General features: G+C 40.2%; 1 protein-coding gene across 2 annotated transcripts in view; it reads left to right on the forward strand.

Annotated features, from left to right (window-relative positions):
• The window catches only part of CRB1 (crumbs cell polarity complex component 1), a 96,289-nt gene that overhangs the window by 54,592 nt on the left and 25,961 nt on the right, over positions 1 to 15,736 (forward strand). For both annotated transcript variants that reach the window (XM_063165527.1, XM_063165528.1), the window contains 4 exons: positions 6,280 to 7,227; positions 10,692 to 11,242; positions 11,635 to 11,800; positions 13,924 to 14,830. In XM_063165527.1, coding sequence (XP_063021597.1) covers positions 6,280 to 7,227; positions 10,692 to 11,242; positions 11,635 to 11,800; positions 13,924 to 14,830 — 2,572 coding nt within the window. The remainder of the gene's footprint in view (positions 1 to 6,279; positions 7,228 to 10,691; positions 11,243 to 11,634; positions 11,801 to 13,923; positions 14,831 to 15,736) is intronic.

Consider the following 15,736-nt stretch of genomic DNA (forward strand, 5'->3'; position numbering starts at 1 on the left):
CTAAATTCTTCTTTTTCTCGTTTCTCCAAGGTTTACTCCTGTTTGCATTTGATACCTGTATGTGTAGACACACCTCTATGTGCAGCTATAGTTTTACACACCTACAGCTCTATTGCTGGGAATTATTTCATTGTAGGGAGGAACAAAACCATGGAAAAATAGATGTGCAAGGGACAGGCATGCAGGTATCATTTGGTCTCTGGGTCCAAGGTAGCATCTGCTGGCTCATGTCTCACTGCTATTTTGTCTCTAACCAATATTTAAGGATCCACAATAGAGTGTATGGCTCCCAGAGGGCATCATATGCAAAGGCTTTGTCATCTTGTTATCATTAGAAATATTTTCTTAGAGTGTGACCTGGATGTTCCTTGTGCAGGCCAACCTGTGACTTATTCACCTGTTTACTGTGGTCTCCTGGCACAGAGTGCTCTCTTTTCTACACTGAAAACTCTTACCATGTCCCATATCCTCTGCTTGTGTTTTGACTGAACAGCCCCACTTTTTAACCTTTTCTCATAAGCCATTTGTTGTTTACCTGTGGTCATTCTCGTTGCTTTCCTTGAATTCTTCCTAATTGATCCAAATCGTCATTGCAGTGCAGAACTAAAACTGGACTCAGTGAAACGGAAGCATTGTAGATAGAAACTATTGTTCCACCTGATTATTCCACTTATTAACTATTATTCCACCTCTCCATAATTATTCTGGCCTGAGACGATGGAAACTGAGTGAGCTCCTCCAGAATTGAATATAATCCTTTTCAGACCATTTCTCTAATTTCTTATGTTCGCCTATAAAGGTCATTTTATCTGTAAAAAATCCAAAGTTTCACTTGACCCTGTTTCATCAGACAACTTACTAGGCAAGCTTTCTGAGCCAACATCCACATCTTTTATGAAAACACCAACCAGAGCAAAGCCAGGACAATCCCAAACCATAAGCAAATCCCAGTTTGACAGGGAACCTCTGACAATTACTTTCTGGGCAGGATTACACAAGTTTTATACCTGCTTTATGGTGGTTTCACATGGAATTTTCTCTTTGGTTTGTATATGAAAATGTTATTAAACACAATATCTGACTGTATTAGAGTCTCTGCTCCTGGCAGGTTTGTTCAAACTCCCACCAGTGGTTCTGGCACCGCTTTGGGCCATTTGCTGCATACCCTGTCTCAGTGTGCACCAGCTCCATGGTGTCACTGAGCTGTAAGAGCAGAAATCTGTCCCCACCTGTTGTCCCTCTGTGTCTGCTCATAACCTTCCCTCAGATTCCTGTTGTCACAGGACTGCAAAAGGAATGACAGCTACTGAGAGCCTTCAGCTTCTTCCTGCAATATTCAAAATAAAGTGCACATTAAATATCAAACTGCAGCATGAGATGTCTGATAAGCACCACTAATTAGGTGCATTCACACTAACTTATCAAAATGAACTTTTTTTTTTGTTTTTAAGTTGCCTTACTCACCTTTCCAAGAGCTTGGGTGAAATTTTTACCCTTTAGTATTTAAATGTATTATAGGAAAACTCACTTGATGCCTGTGTCAGAGGATGGAAGAAGCAGCAGCTTTCTGAGCATCTCCATAAAAGCAATTGTGAACTGTAGATTAAGTTAATCCAAAATTGTGTTCTGTGTATGAGTCTTTTGGTGAACCTAAACCCAAATGTGACACAAGGTCAGGAATTTCCTAATTAGTGAATAAAGCAGTTAGAAGAAGAAAATGATAAACATAAGTGACAAAATAATGTCTGCTGCTAAAATATCACAGACATAAGTAGTTATATCTCCTGAACTCGATTTTTCCCTCATTAAATTTAGTCTAAATCAAAATGTGCTGCTCAAGAGCTCAAGAAAAAAATGTTTTAGTAAATTATTTTTTACATGTCTTTAGCACACTCAAAAATTTAGAGACACAGACTTCCATTAAGTAGAGAGAGCAAGTGGAACAAAAGTACTTTATAAATAAAAAGACAGGATCAAATTTTAGATCCTTTCTATCTGCTTATTGAGATGTACAGTTTCTCTGAATGACAGTGACCATGACAGAGTTGATCTGGATTAACAAACCTGTTGAAAGAAAAAAAAAGGCTTAAAAAACAATACCAAAACAACAACAAAAAAAGTGACCAATCAGTTTTGAATGGATAATAATATGCATTTCTGTGAAACACAGACAATGTTCAGTGTAAGCACAAAGTGATCACTGGGAGAAAAAAAGAATTTAAATAGGATACATATCTATTGTGTAAGCAGTTTAATGGGTCTTACTTTAAGCCTTGTTGATCTGGCTTGGGCAAAATACACCATCAGACTACATCAGCAGGTACAAAAGTGGAGCAAGCTAATCCTGGAAAGGAAGCCTTTATAGTAAGAACTGTTGTGAATTTTACAGAAATTTACTCTGTCAGCTGCTTAAGTGCTAAACAATCTTTTTCCTTCGGAAATTTTCCTGCGGAAAAAGATGGTTGCAACTAGGATACCAGTTTACATCATTGTAATGACAATGTTTACAGGTAAATATTTTCTTTTCATGAATTTCAGTGTGTCCTTAGACTGTATTGAATGTGTAGAATCCTATCCAGGTTGCTTGCATGTAGTTTCTTGATATTTATTTAGAGTCAGGGAACTGGAAAAGCAAAAGGTTGTGAGAGGATTTCTAACCAAAGGTGTGTATCAAAAGTGTCATTTGGATAATACTTTTATAGTTGTTTAATCCAAAGGAAAATCGGTGGCATTCAGCAGAATTGTGCTTGAATAATTGCTTTTGTCATCCTGCTTCTGCAGGAAATCTTTGCAGCTAAATTTGAAGAAGAGAGTTTAATTAAGAGGTTAACAGTTAGAAAATAGCCACCATATAGTAATAATGTGTAAGTGAAAAAAGGAGACAGATGAGTGATGCTATCAAACTGAATCAAAGGAACTGTTTCATCTCTGTTTTGAAAAAGAAACTGCACAGGTGGGAAAAGTAATCATCTTTAAAAATATTCACATTATCTGAAATTTTATGTCAGGGTGTAATATATTTAGAAGAGAAAACGCTGTATGATTCTAATTTACTGTTTCTCTTAAAAACATGAATATGCTTAGCTGAGTTAATGCATGTACCCACTGAAAAAAAAATGGTTGCCTTTGCACTTGTTTTGGTATGCCTTACATCTTTTGAGAATACCTTTTTACATGCTAATGTCTCCAACCTGAGCTATTTGAACTGCTTATACAGTTCTATAAATATTGACTAATCCTTTTATCTAGAGTGCTTTTATCTTGACTGACAGTGGTCTTTGCTTGCATAGCAATTGGCAGATAACAAGCAGTATCAACACCACTTGCATGAACAGCTGATTTATTTATTCTTGATATGAAAAAAATGACTTAATATTTGTCTTTTGGTGTGACCTATATTTGTGCTTGTGTAATCTTGTTATGAAATATTAGGCCTATATATAACTGCATACACGTGTATATATGCACAACCTGATAAAATAATTATTTTGCAATGTATTTTTAGTATCATTACTTAAAAAATAAGCATTGTGTTGAGACACCGAAATGACTATGAAATCTATATATTTAAGTTGCTCTATAAGAGTCACTTTGCATTTAGTAACTGATACTATTCATTTTCTCTAGACAAAGAAAATAATGATGATAATAATGATAACAACTCCTAAAACTAATTTCTTTGTTGGACATTTATGATTTATTTTATCAAATTTCTTATCTAAATTTAAAGATAGAAATAGATGATTTTAAAAAAACTTCAGCATTCTCATTCAATAATTATGTTAATTTTATGTCTTATCTGATGAAGTAGAGAACAACATAGACACTAAAGATTATTGTAAAGGTAAATGCATCTGTGTCATCCTTTCCAGACGCAAGTCACTATTGCAAAGTGTGACTTGGACCACAAGCTACAAGGCAAAGGGAATGTCTGGCCGGTGCTGTGGGATAATAAAGTAACACATAGAGACTCACCACACATTACTGAAAATGCAACAACTAAGGATCTAGCCATTCACAATGCTGATTTTTTAATGAACTGTTTCACAGGGGCTCCCAGTCTCTAAATCCTTGAGCACAGTCTGTCCACTCTGAAGCCCTATGACAAGGCTAAGCACAACCTGATCCAACTGCGTGTGAGCTAGACTAATTTTTATTTTTGACACAAAAACTCTACAGAGACCTTCATTTCCACAGCCATCATATTAAAACTGAGTTGTGTAAAAGACCTGAGGACACATTGTTCTCAGTGTCAAAGCAGGGAAGGGAGCAGTATCAGGCAGGGGATGTACTAAAACATTGTCCAAAACAGGAAATAGCTCACAGTAACTTCACTTTTCATATACAGGAATAGCAAAAGCAGGACAAGTTGCTAACACTGAAATTGTCACAAACTGGACAAAGCAGACATGGCTCTGGCCTCAGTCAGGAATGGTTTGGGAGCTGCATTTCACTTGCAGAAAGTCAGCCCCAATGAGTCGCAGTTCTGCCAGATGCCACTGCACATTAAGGTATACACGGACACCTCTCACTGGAATAAAGATGAGCCTGGCTGGACAGCAGAGAGAGACTGCTGCAGCACAACCCCACTGCCAGGCCAGGGAGATGGCACTAGCTGTGCTCCACAACCTGAAGCTTCAAGGGGAAAGTCAGTGTATGCTTTAATTGAGGACCGATGAGTGACTTGGATCGCTGCAGAGAGTCTTTTGTGTACCTGCTATGATCACTTCACTCTGGCTAATCTTTTAAACAAATCTCTCCCAGTTCTCAGTTCCCTTCTGGCTCTCCTGTACTTACCACTCTCCCAGATGGGCCCAGTTACAGCTGTGACTGAATGAAGTGGGCAAGCAAAGAATTAGCCTGAGCAACTACACTCATCTGCTGACATTTAAAGCATTTCATTGTGGCTGAATGCTGCTCTGTAATTATCCATGAGGAATGGAAATGTGCTTTGTTATAGCAACAAAGCCTGATGTGAATTTGTCCATAAAGCTAGGTGTGGTGCCTGGTGCACCCAGCTGCCACTCTATGAGCCTCAGCACATCTCACTATCTGATTTACAGGCAGCAGTGGGGATGGATGAAAAGTTATCTATTTAATTTGTGCTGGTGATACTAGTTTGAAAACTGTCTGCTAAGTGTTTCTCATTTTTCTCTAAGATAACTATGAAGGGAAGTGGATATATTAAGAGTTACGCTTAGCATGAGTTATCAAAAAAGTATTTGGATATTTTGTCTGCTTCCAAGGGAGATGAGAAACAGATTTTCCCTGGTCCACTGCATGCATATCAGTCACTTGATTGCTCAAGGGAGAGGTTACTGTGATTACTGCTTTATAGATGAACAGCAGTGCAGAGGGGTAAACAGATTAGTTTTACAAGAGGAACAGATTTGGTTTTGTTTGTGAAGTGTGATCCAGCAGACCCACTTAGGCCACATCAATCCAATTACAGTGGGGTTGAGATGAGGAGTTCTCCTTTTACCAGATATATCACAAGCCAAGCATTGTATGGAAGAGAGACTGTATTGACAATCTCCTGCAGAAAGTATCTCATCACCAATAAACTTCTGAGATGTTTGAGAGAATATCCCCTTCATCTTTTCTTGCTTTATATTTTGTAAGAGAAGAGGTTAAAAAGTTCCTCCGTGGTACATACTTTTTGCAGCACATACATTTTGCTGGCATGTTCACCCACTTGTCAGCCTGACCCACCATGTCAAATATCACTTGCAAGTCCTGTGACTGTCACTTGAAGAGTGTTGCTCCAAGATGTTTCCAATGGGACCAGGAATAATGGTCAGTAGTTCTTACACTGTTTGAATGAACATGTAAAAGGAGGAATGACCAGCAGATCATCCTCCAGCTCATCCCCATACCATATTATGGATAGGAATTTAGCAGCAGCTCTTGGGGTTTTTGTATGTGATAATGCAGTTCCTTAGAAAGCATTTTAAACTGCTACCATAGGATACGTGGGAAACAATTTCTTGGTCCCATCTGATGACATTTATCTTAATTTCATCACATTATCCATATCAAAACTGTGAATTTGCTTGGTTCTTTTCTCCAAAATGTGACTATCACTTAGGTGTTTGCATAATGCTTTGCACAAGGAAACCATGACAATTGAATGGCCTTTTATATCTAAAGTATATTTTTTTACTTGTCCATCATCTATTTATCTAATAAAAGATAATTTAATGAAACACATTATTAAAAGTGTTATTTTGGGCTCTAGTTGTTCAAACCAGAATGCCTAATTCTTTGTTTATTCTTTAGGTACTCACTGTGATGAGGACATCAACGAATGTTATACGAACCCTTGCCAAAATGGTGGGATCTGTGAGAATTTTCCTGGAAATTACACTTGCCATTGCCCGCCTGCAGACAAAGAAGGGATTTTTTATGGTGGCTGGAACTGTACAGAAGTTCTGCATGGTTGTACTGATCATCAATGCCAAAACAATGGAATATGTATCCCACATTTAAAAAACGGCCAACATGGATTCAGCTGCATATGTTCACCTGGGTATACTGGAATACACTGTGAAACCATAACCACATTTTCTTTTGAAGGAAACAGTTTCCTTTTGTTGAAGAATCCCCAGACCCATAAAAAGGATTTTTTCTATAATATAAACCTGAGGTTTCAAACTGTGCAACCCACAGCTTTTCTGTTTCATCGAGGAGAGAAAAACACCTTTGCAAAGTTGGAATTACTGAATGGCTACTTACACTTATCTGTGCAAGTCAATAATCAGCCACAGGCTCTTTTGCATATCCCACATAATGTCAGTGATGGAGAATGGCATTCAGTGGAGGTAACCTTAGCAAGAGCTGTTATTCTTAATTTGCTTGACAGCTCTTGTGTAGAATCCTGTCTCAATAAAACGTCTGCTAAGATAGATAACGAGCTGGTGATGTTTGCGTTTCAGAGCACCTTTTTGGGCGGCTTACCAGTGGGGAACAGCAACTCTCTACAGAACACCTTTAATACACATTCTGCACCTTCATTTGTAGGCTGTCTTCAGGACATTGAGATAGACTTGAATGTTATTACTCCAGAGAATGTGTCATCTGGGTCATCTTTAAATGTCAGGACAGGATGTGCTAAAAGGGACTGGTGTGACCCCCACCCGTGCCAGAACAGGGGACGCTGCATCAACCTGTGGCTGAGCTACCACTGCGACTGCTACCGGCCCTACACGGGGCCAGAGTGTGCAGCAGGTAAGGGAGCCCTGCTGGGGCCTGGGTGTGCTGTGCCTGCTGAAAGCATGGCCACCAACCATCCCGGTTAGCTGGCCGTGAAACAGCGTCACCCTCAGCATCTCTGGGGCTCAATGCCGAGTGGTGAGCCAGTGCAAGAGGTTAGTAGTGGCACACCTTTGTTATTTTCCAGTTACTTTCCCAGGAAGGCTGCTTTTCAGCCTGACCAAAATGAAAAAAGTCAGGCTAAATTGGTGGATTCCACTCCTCTTGTTTTAAAGTCTTCTCAGTGCTTTTGCACTCCATAAACTCTGAAAAACTGTAGTTCTCTGGATGCTGAGTAAAATTTAGAAAGTAAGCAAGTCACCTGGAGTTTGACTTGTTTTCAAAGCATTCTTTGAAAATTTTATCCTCAAGCTCTCTAGGCTTTTATAAAGAGATTCATTTAAGGCAATGAAAGGCAAGCAAAAGTACTGTAAGCTAAAAAAAGACAGATTCCAATTTAAAAGAAATGAATGAGATTATACTCTTAGCTTAATCTGATTAGCCCAAGGAGCAGGCAGGGCTTCAGCAGCTGGAAGTAGGGCCCATTCATCCCTCAGCTGGTCCCAAGGTGGGGCTGGACAATCCCCAGTGCAGGCTGCTGTTCCCAGAGAGCTCCCTGGGGACCGGAGGGAAACATGGCCCTGTCTGGGTGAGCAGAGGAGCTCATCTCAGCAAGCAGCTTCCATGGCAGTGGTGAGCAGGAAAACAAAAGCTGCAGATGCCTGCAGCACCTTCCCTGCTACAAATGATCTTCACAGTGCAGGCAGGGGCCAAGTGGAAGGACAACAGGAGGTGCCTGTCCAGCTGCATCTGCTGGGCGATCTCCTAGAGCTGTAAACACAGCAGCCCTTTGGAATGCTTTGGGGTGAGCTGTGTAATCCTTCCCCAGGCAAAGTTTTAGGGATTTCAAACAAGCAGTTTTGTTTAAGAAAATTGCACAGGACTAAGTCTTCACACCATGCCCTTCCCTCTGCCTCCCTCATCCACACACAGTCAGCAAAGCAATTTTTAGGGAGCAAGAAATACATCTATAAATATGTATGTATACATGTATACACACATAAGTATATTTATGTAGATATATTTACCAAGTGGACTGGAAAAAATTAAACACAACAGCAGAGCCATGCTGAGATTGGAATGGACAGATCCTAAACTGGTGCAAACTGGCGTGGCTGCAGTGCTGCCAGTGAAGCTACATTGATTCACATCAGCTGAACAACTGGCCTCAGGGCTTATTGAATGCATTGCTGCAGAAAGCTGGGCCTTCAAATACATTTCAAATGTTTGAATATAACTTCATTTTGCCTGCTCTACCTCATACTTATCAATACTTTTCAATAGTTTTTCCTTTTGGTTTTATTGCAAAATGACAAAGTCTGAGAGGTAATTGTAACAGACTTCTTTGAAGTGTAGCTGTAATTTATCCAAAGATTTGGAAGGCAACTTTTGAATATAGGACAACATCTGGGAAATAAGTTTGCCTCTTATATGAAGCAAAATTAAAACCATTCAGGGCCAGGAGCAGCTTATACTGGCATTAGAACTGTTGAGAATTATTAGAAAGCATGCCTCTTTTCTTTGCTGCTGACCACAATATTCCTTGCTAATCGTGGCACCGTGCCATTTTGGTACATAGGTTCTAGATATATGTCACATGTAAAAGACTGTGGCAGGTTTCTAAAGAGGCAGAGTGGGGGAGGCTTGTGGTAAAGGATGACATAAGAAATGCTGGTGTCTTTCTGAAGAAAAGTTGCTGCCAAGTGTTTAATTGACAAGACACAATATTTTCTCTACATATACAAAATAGCAAACAGATGTTGACTCATTTTGATCAACATCCAGATGTTGTGACCCAAGAGGTTAATATTGACCAAGGTGATGCTAGTCATCTCATCAAACAGATAAGGCTGATGATAAATGTGTGTGTTTATAAATAGAGAGAAATGTGACAAGGTAATTGTAAACATGAAATACCTTTCTGGAGATCAAGGCTTCTTTCTAATACTGCAGTTGTGGAACCCTCAGTTCAGCAGAATTCTTCTTTTTACTCTCATGAAAAAAGTGTCTCAGTCTCCAGTTCCACCTTAAGAGAAGATATAACTTAAAATTCTTGTATGTAGAAATAATTATTTGTTCTGAAATACGTGTTCTGAGGCATTAAGTCTGTTTAATGAGTAGATGTAGATATATAGGCAATCTTATTCATAGAAATAAACTATTCCCAATTAAATTAAGAAATTGTCTGTTTAGGAACAAGTATGGGGTTTATTCCTGTTGCTAAACAATATGACCATACCCCATAGCAGTGCAGTGTGGTTCTTAATGGTCTGTTGGGGCTTCATGGTCAGTCCCTTATTTTCATCATTTTTTTAAATGCAGTCATAAAAAAAAGTGGTTCTGCAAGCAGAAAGTTGGCCCATGACATTCTGCTCCAGGAGTTTTACTGCACAAAAGACAACTGAATCTTCAGCTGTGTGAGCATTTAAAAAAAGCTCAGTTTATTTTTTCTAGGAATTTGATATATGAAAAATAGCTCCTGAAACTGTTTAGGCAGGAAGTCTGTAATATTGAGGACAAGATCACAAAACTTAGTGTAAAAATAGAAACACTTTGTTGTTCTTTAAAGAGATGATTCATTAGAGTTAAATACAGTTTTGGCTACATATTTTGTATCCTTAAAAGACTGAAAATCATTACTGAAAATAAGGGCTGAAGGACTGACAGATGGGTTTGGCTTAATCATTTTAATTGATTAGCACAAAGAAAGAAAACTTACTCAATCCTGGATCATGTTTCTCCCATGGCTCTGTGGGCACTTGGGGGCTGAGCAGGATTCATGGCTGGATACAAGTTGATGTAGGTGAGCATATGTTGAGCCCCAGCAACAAAAAGTCAGAGAACTGGGGAGCCTCTGCAGCACCACACAGGTGATCTATTCACACAAAAGGTCTTTGCCCAGCAGCTTTCTGTGATTGGAATCTGTGGAAAAAACATCATAAAATCCCAGAACTGCATTAACTTCCATGGTCATCAGAGGATCAAAGCAGGTAGGTTCTTTCCAAAATGGTCTTTCTGAGGACCAGTTCAGGAAATTGTAGAAATCTATCCTTGTTAAATTACTTGAAAACACAGAATTACACAGAGCATGATAGAGAGGAAAAATGTGCCCAATTATATAACATATGGTCCTGCAATGGAGCTTAGTGCTACAGCCATGGAAGCCAACAGTAATTTTGACCAGAAGCTATTTACAGCTGGACCAAGTCTTTGTTCATCCATAAATAGAAGCATATCTTACTACTGTACATGAATATCACCAGAACTAGTTATTTAATCATTGCCTTGGCTCCTTTATCATATAACCCTAACTATTTTATTTTTCTTCCTTCTCTTCTGTTTTTTGTTTTTTTACCTTTTCCCCTATCTCTAACCTCAAGAGTACATCCCAGGCCGGTTTGGATCCGAGGACTCCTCAGGCTATGCTGCTTTTCCTGTTGGTTCCACTCAGAATGAGAACTTCATCATATCAATGTTTGTCCGAACACGCAAACCTTCTGGCTTGTTACTGGCTCTGAGAAACAGCACTCACCTCTACATAAGAGTCTATTTGGAAGGTGGGAAACTCACCATGCTGGCTCTAAATTCCATGAAGTTGTTAGGGAAGCACTCAGTGAACGATGGAAACTTTTACTTAATAACCTTAAAAATAGAACCAAATAAGGTGGAGTTATTCCAGTCCTCTCACTACCTAGGCTTTATTTCTGCTCCAGCACTAACCATCCAAAGTAATGATATTATTTACATTGGAGGCCTACCAGATAACAGAGAAACTGACAGAAATGGCAGGTATTTCAAGGGCTGTATCCAAGATGTAAGAGTGAATAACCAGCTGCTGGAATTCTTCCCAATCAGCAATCCACCAAATTCTCTTATCAATCCAACTCTGATCAATGTCACCCAAGGCTGCGCTGGTGACAACCTCTGCAAGGTAAGAATGACATTTTTCAGAACACTTTCACATGCTTATAATGGGGAATTTTAAAAGTGTTTTTAATATGTTCCCACACATTATTTGATTATAATGACAGATTAGGAAAACATGCAAAAATGCTAGAAAGAGCAGGTTTTGTTAAGCTATGCTACATATGATGAATATCAGGAGCAAAATGTATTTGCATAGGGGAGAAGGAAACTATTTTGAGATTGGAATACTGTTTTTCACTAATTATTGAACATGCTGTACTGTCACAATACTGGTCTTTCTAATTTTCCATCTGAAATAGAAAGAAAACTTCTTTTTGCCAGACAGTCCCCCATGCCTAGAGTTGGGTGTCCAACAGCCTTGATTCATACTGAGGTTCTCTCTTCTCTTTCCCATAGTCCAACCCCTGCCACAACGGCGGTGTGTGCTATTCCATCTGGGATGACTTCACTTGCACCTGCCCCCCTAACACAGTGGGGAAGGCATGTGAGGAAGTTAAGTGGTGTGAGCTTGGGCCCTGTCCTCATGAAGCACAATGCCAGCTGGTGCACCAAGGATTTGAATGTAGGTACATTTCAGTTGTTTCAATCATCTTTGGAGATCAGCAGCAATAGGTATTTTCAGCAGCATTTCCTTTAAACAAAATATTCACGGCCTTTAAAGTTCATTAAAATTATACTTCTGTGTTAAAATAATAGTCATATCAATTTTAAGTAATCTTAATGGGAAGAGTCTGCCCTACCAAATCCAGAAAATGTCCCCCAGACCCCTGAGTCAGGCACTGATGTTCATAGGAACTTTGATTTTGACTTACTCAGCCCAGCTAGTCAAGGTTGTCCCGTAGATCAGTGCATTGCCTCACACTTCCACTGCAAAGAGATAAGAGGATATCCAGTCTTGGATTAACCCTAGAGTGTTCTCCATCTTCCTGAAAAGCTAAGCTACAAAACTTCTATTGCATCATTTGATTTTCTTAAATCTTGAATAGCTTTGGAGAAGGTCACCTCAGTACCTGCAGTACAGTTGCTCAAGCAGTGCCTTCGTAAGAAGAACCTGCATGCCAAGCAATCCACTTGAAAACTGATGACCATTAGCTGCCTTAGGATCATTAGCCACCCTGCACATCTCTTTCCTTCTCCACTTTCCTTCTCCTTCCCATCCTAGAGTTGAATTGAAAAGAGCAAGTAGGGATTTTAAAGAAATATTTCTTCATTTTGCTACCAAATAAAGCCCTAATAAAAAACTGTAAAAAAAAAAAAAAAACTGTGAGGGAGGGTAAATCCCCACTCAGTCTGATGGAAACTGTCAGAATGGCTGACTGTTAGGAACAGGAAGGCTGGTCAACAAAAGATCTCTGTCATAGACAGACCAATATGATACTATTTTTATGCAGACTGTTAGGATCACCATTGCAGGATGCCTTAAAATTGTAACCGAAATTAAAATAATTGCTCCTTCTCTCACAGATGTCTTTAATGATAACATCAAAATACATTCTCTCATAAAATTTAGTATTGCATATTAGGGTAGAACAGAAAAACTTAGTGACAGTGAAGTAAAAAGTACCTGAACTGTTTCCTTCTGCTAAACTCAAGTTCATTTATACTTTCAATGATTCAAGGTCACCCCCAATAGATTTCTGTGCTGGTTTATGTGGCAACAGTAGGGAGTTTCCCTAACAGATATTCAAAAATTCCTGGACTACAGAACTGCATTTTTAACTAGTTTTATTCTTAGCTACAGGATAAACTTCTCACTCAACACAGGATAACAAAATAAAAGCTTTACTGGGCAATGAGTTCTCTGCCTTGTGTCTTCTGCTAAAAAAACAAGCACCTCAGAAACCCATCTGATCTCAGATCTTTCAAAGCTATTTTTTTCTGAAGTACAGACAGAAGACATTCCTTTGTGTCCCTCCTCCCTGTCTAAAATCCTCAGAAACCTCAGAACATTTAAATTTACAGCCCAGTGAGTAAGCGCATTTTAGTAGAAACCATACAAATGAAAGGTGTCAAATACCTTTGTGAAGATGTCCATAAAGCTGCCACAACGTTGCCCATCAATTTTCACTCACAGCAGAGTGAGCTGAGTCCTGCTGCCCTCCCAGTCCCACGGGCACAGGGCTGTGGCAGTGCCTGCCCACCAGGAGAAGCTGGATCTGAATGTGACAGGCACAACTGCTCACAGGGATTTTGAAGGGGCTTTCCATCAACTGACTTCCATTAAATTCATCCTTTTGCATCAGTGAGATGAAATTGGGATCCAATCAAATACTTCATAAAACATCTTAAGACTCACCCAAGAAAAACGGAATTGGGAGAGATGTTCACCCCATCCAGATCTGTCGTGGGGGATAACTAGGCTGCCTGTACTTAGGAAACAATCATAAAGTGACAAATGTATGTCTTTTTTTGAAATAGATAACAGTAATGCAGAATTGTGTGTTAGAGTGATAACCTGAGATGATGCAAAGCAGCACGCTTTGGATTCGATTATGGCTGATGCTGGCACTGCCCTGTAAATTCCACAGCCACGAGGGGCAGACCAGGATAACTGAAACACCGGTGGAATTTGACTGTGTCCCAGCAAACCCAAAAGCAGTTACATGGCATGTGCGCTGGAGACACATCTTTCCAGGTGTACTGGTGTAAAACTGGCCTGGTTTCTCACTTGCTGTCTTTGCACAGGTCTCGCTAACGCAGTGTTCAGCGGCCGGAGCAGTGCGATATTTTACAGAAGCAACGGGAAGATCAGCAGAGACCTCACCAATATCATCTTTGGCTTTCGGACCAGGGACACTGACGTGATCCTGCTGTATGCAGAGAGGGAGCCTGAGTTTGTCATCATCAGCATCCACAACTCCAAACTCCTGTTTCAGTTACAAAGTGGCAACAGCTTCTACAGGCTGACCCTGGCGAGTTCAGAGTCTGTGAGCGATGGCAAATGGCACCGAGTGATGGTCTCTATGGTGGAGCCCCTGTCCCAGTCCTCCAGATGGCACATGGATATAGACAACAAGAAAGACACGGCAACCAGCACAGCTGCTGCAGGAAACCTCAACTTTTTAAGAGAAGAGACAGACATCTACGTGGCTGACAAGGCTTTTGACAGCCTGGATGGCCTGCGAGGGTGCATGAGCACCATAGAAATCAGTGGCATTTATCTCTCCTACTTTGAAAATGCTGACATCCCTACTAAAAAACCTCAAGAGGAGCAATTTCTCAAAATATCTGCAAACCCTGCTCTTACTGGCTGTTCGCAGGCAGATTTCTGCAGCTCTGACCCCTGTATGCATGGGGGGATATGTGAAGACTTTTACACTTCCTATCGCTGTGTGTGTCCTGATGGATGGACTGGCACCTACTGTGAAGTCAACATTGATGAGTGCTCTTCAAACCCCTGCGTCCATGGGAACTGCTCAGATGGGATTGCCTCCTATGAGTGCATCTGTGAGCCTGGTTACACTGGGGAGACCTGTGAGGAGGACATAGATGACTGCCATGGCCACCAGTGCGTGAATGGGGCCACCTGTGTTGATGGGATTAATGGATACTCCTGCCTGTGTGCTGCTAACTTCACTGGGCGGTTTTGCAGGTACCATAAACAAGGCTGATCTGTAAGGTTTTGTCAAGGCTCTTCTGAATGGCTTTTACATCCCTGATGTCTTTGTTTTAAACACAGATGTTTTGCATCTGTCTCTGTATTAATCATGGCTGCAGAGTTGAGGTATGAAGGGTACAGAAAATTGTACAGATCAATTAGATGTGGACTGAGGCAGTGGAGAGCTGCCAGCTCAGGCAGAGACTGGCAGATAAGGACTGAAGGAACACGGCACAGCTCTGCTGCCCTGTTCTGCTGTCAGCATTTGTCCTGTGAGCTCTCTGATGACAAGATTACAAGTCTTCCAGAGCTTGAAAATACATGTGCTACATCTTCTTTTCAGAAAAAAAAACTTAAGGTTTTTAAATCTCTAAAACTATATTTTATTACAGTAATATGGCTCTATAGCTATAAACGCAGAAATTCAGAGCTGGTAGGAGAAAATACCAATAGCAAAATAATTTGCTTTTCTCCCCACTCACAGCATCTTTTCTGGGTTGGTCTTTTCCTCCCAGCTTATTCTCAGTCCTGGTGGCTGCAAACACCACACAACCCACTTTTGCCATTGCTTCTGACACTGCTTACATGCTATTTCCTATTTCTCCCCTCCAGACTCTCCTCTAGAAAGGCTGCAAGCTATTCCCTTTAATTGCCCTTCGCTGCATGCCCATAAAATTCTGCCCTCTAAGCGTGTCCAATTCCTCTCCAAGAAGGCAAAATCCTTCTCCTTCCTTCAGAAGACTCCAACAAATCCAGTCTGCTGCAGCCCAAAGAATGCAGACAATCATCTTCACGCTATCCAATTACAGGATATAATTACTCTGTCTTTTAGGATATAATTACTAAAACTGACAGGTTTTGTTGACTTTTTCTGAGAAGTGAGGACATCCTCAGATTTGA

This window comes from Melospiza melodia, chromosome 11, assembly GCF_035770615.1.
Source record: "Melospiza melodia melodia isolate bMelMel2 chromosome 11, bMelMel2.pri, whole genome shotgun sequence".
Lineage (NCBI taxonomy): Eukaryota > Metazoa > Chordata > Aves > Passeriformes > Passerellidae > Melospiza > Melospiza melodia.